We start from the raw sequence: 669 nt of genomic DNA on the forward strand, positions 1-669 counted from the left end.
ACCCCCCCCCCCCCGGATGAAGAGATTCTTTGCATTTTGAATCTCCTCAACAATTGTTTGGCATCTAAAGTGTATATAGAATCAATAAGAGGGCTTCAGCCCCTCCATAAATTAACCGGTGGACAACTTTTCGACTCATTTTCGGGTTTAATTCTTAAAAGAACAATAACATGCTTATAGTATTAGGTCTACAAACGCAGCAGAAATTAAATAAAACCATTCAAAGTCTGCATACAAAATCTAGTATCGGCCCGACAGAAAATTTCAAGAACCATGCGAAAACATACCTACTGATTGGAGATAACAAAAAAACAGCTTCAGTATTTGACAGGAGCAAGAACATCAAGTTGAGCGCCAAGCTTCTCCTCTGCAGTCTTCTCGGCCTTGGCCCTGAGCTTGTTGAGCTGTTTCTTCCTCTCATACACCGCTTGAGACCTCTCCTTTCTCTTCTTCTCCAATTCCTGTTCACAAATCACAAAAAACACATTGACGAAAATCCCACGCATAGATTATAGGATCCTACCCTAATTTATATTACAATCGTTCTTTCCTATCAAACTGCTCTAACAGTGGTTTAATACCATTCGAGATATTCATGTGGACAACAGACATTCTCATACAAAGCTAAGCCACCAAGAATAATCATGCAAAACCATGAATATGCTGAAC

General features: G+C 39.6%; 1 protein-coding gene across 1 annotated transcript in view; it reads right to left on the reverse strand.

Annotated features, from left to right (window-relative positions):
* Positions 1 to 111: 111 nt before the first annotated feature.
* LOC104802671 (60S ribosomal protein L13a-1) overlaps positions 112 to 669 on the reverse strand; it is a 1,937-nt gene continuing 1,379 nt past the window's right edge. The window contains exon 4 of the mRNA XM_010526385.2: positions 112 to 461. Coding sequence (XP_010524687.1) covers positions 318 to 461 — 144 coding nt within the window. The 3' untranslated portion in view covers positions 112 to 317. The remainder of the gene's footprint in view (positions 462 to 669) is intronic.

The sequence above is a fragment of the Tarenaya hassleriana genome, unplaced genomic scaffold (genome assembly GCF_000463585.1).
Source record: "Tarenaya hassleriana unplaced genomic scaffold, ASM46358v1 Cleome8, whole genome shotgun sequence".
Lineage (NCBI taxonomy): Eukaryota > Viridiplantae > Streptophyta > Magnoliopsida > Brassicales > Cleomaceae > Tarenaya > Tarenaya hassleriana.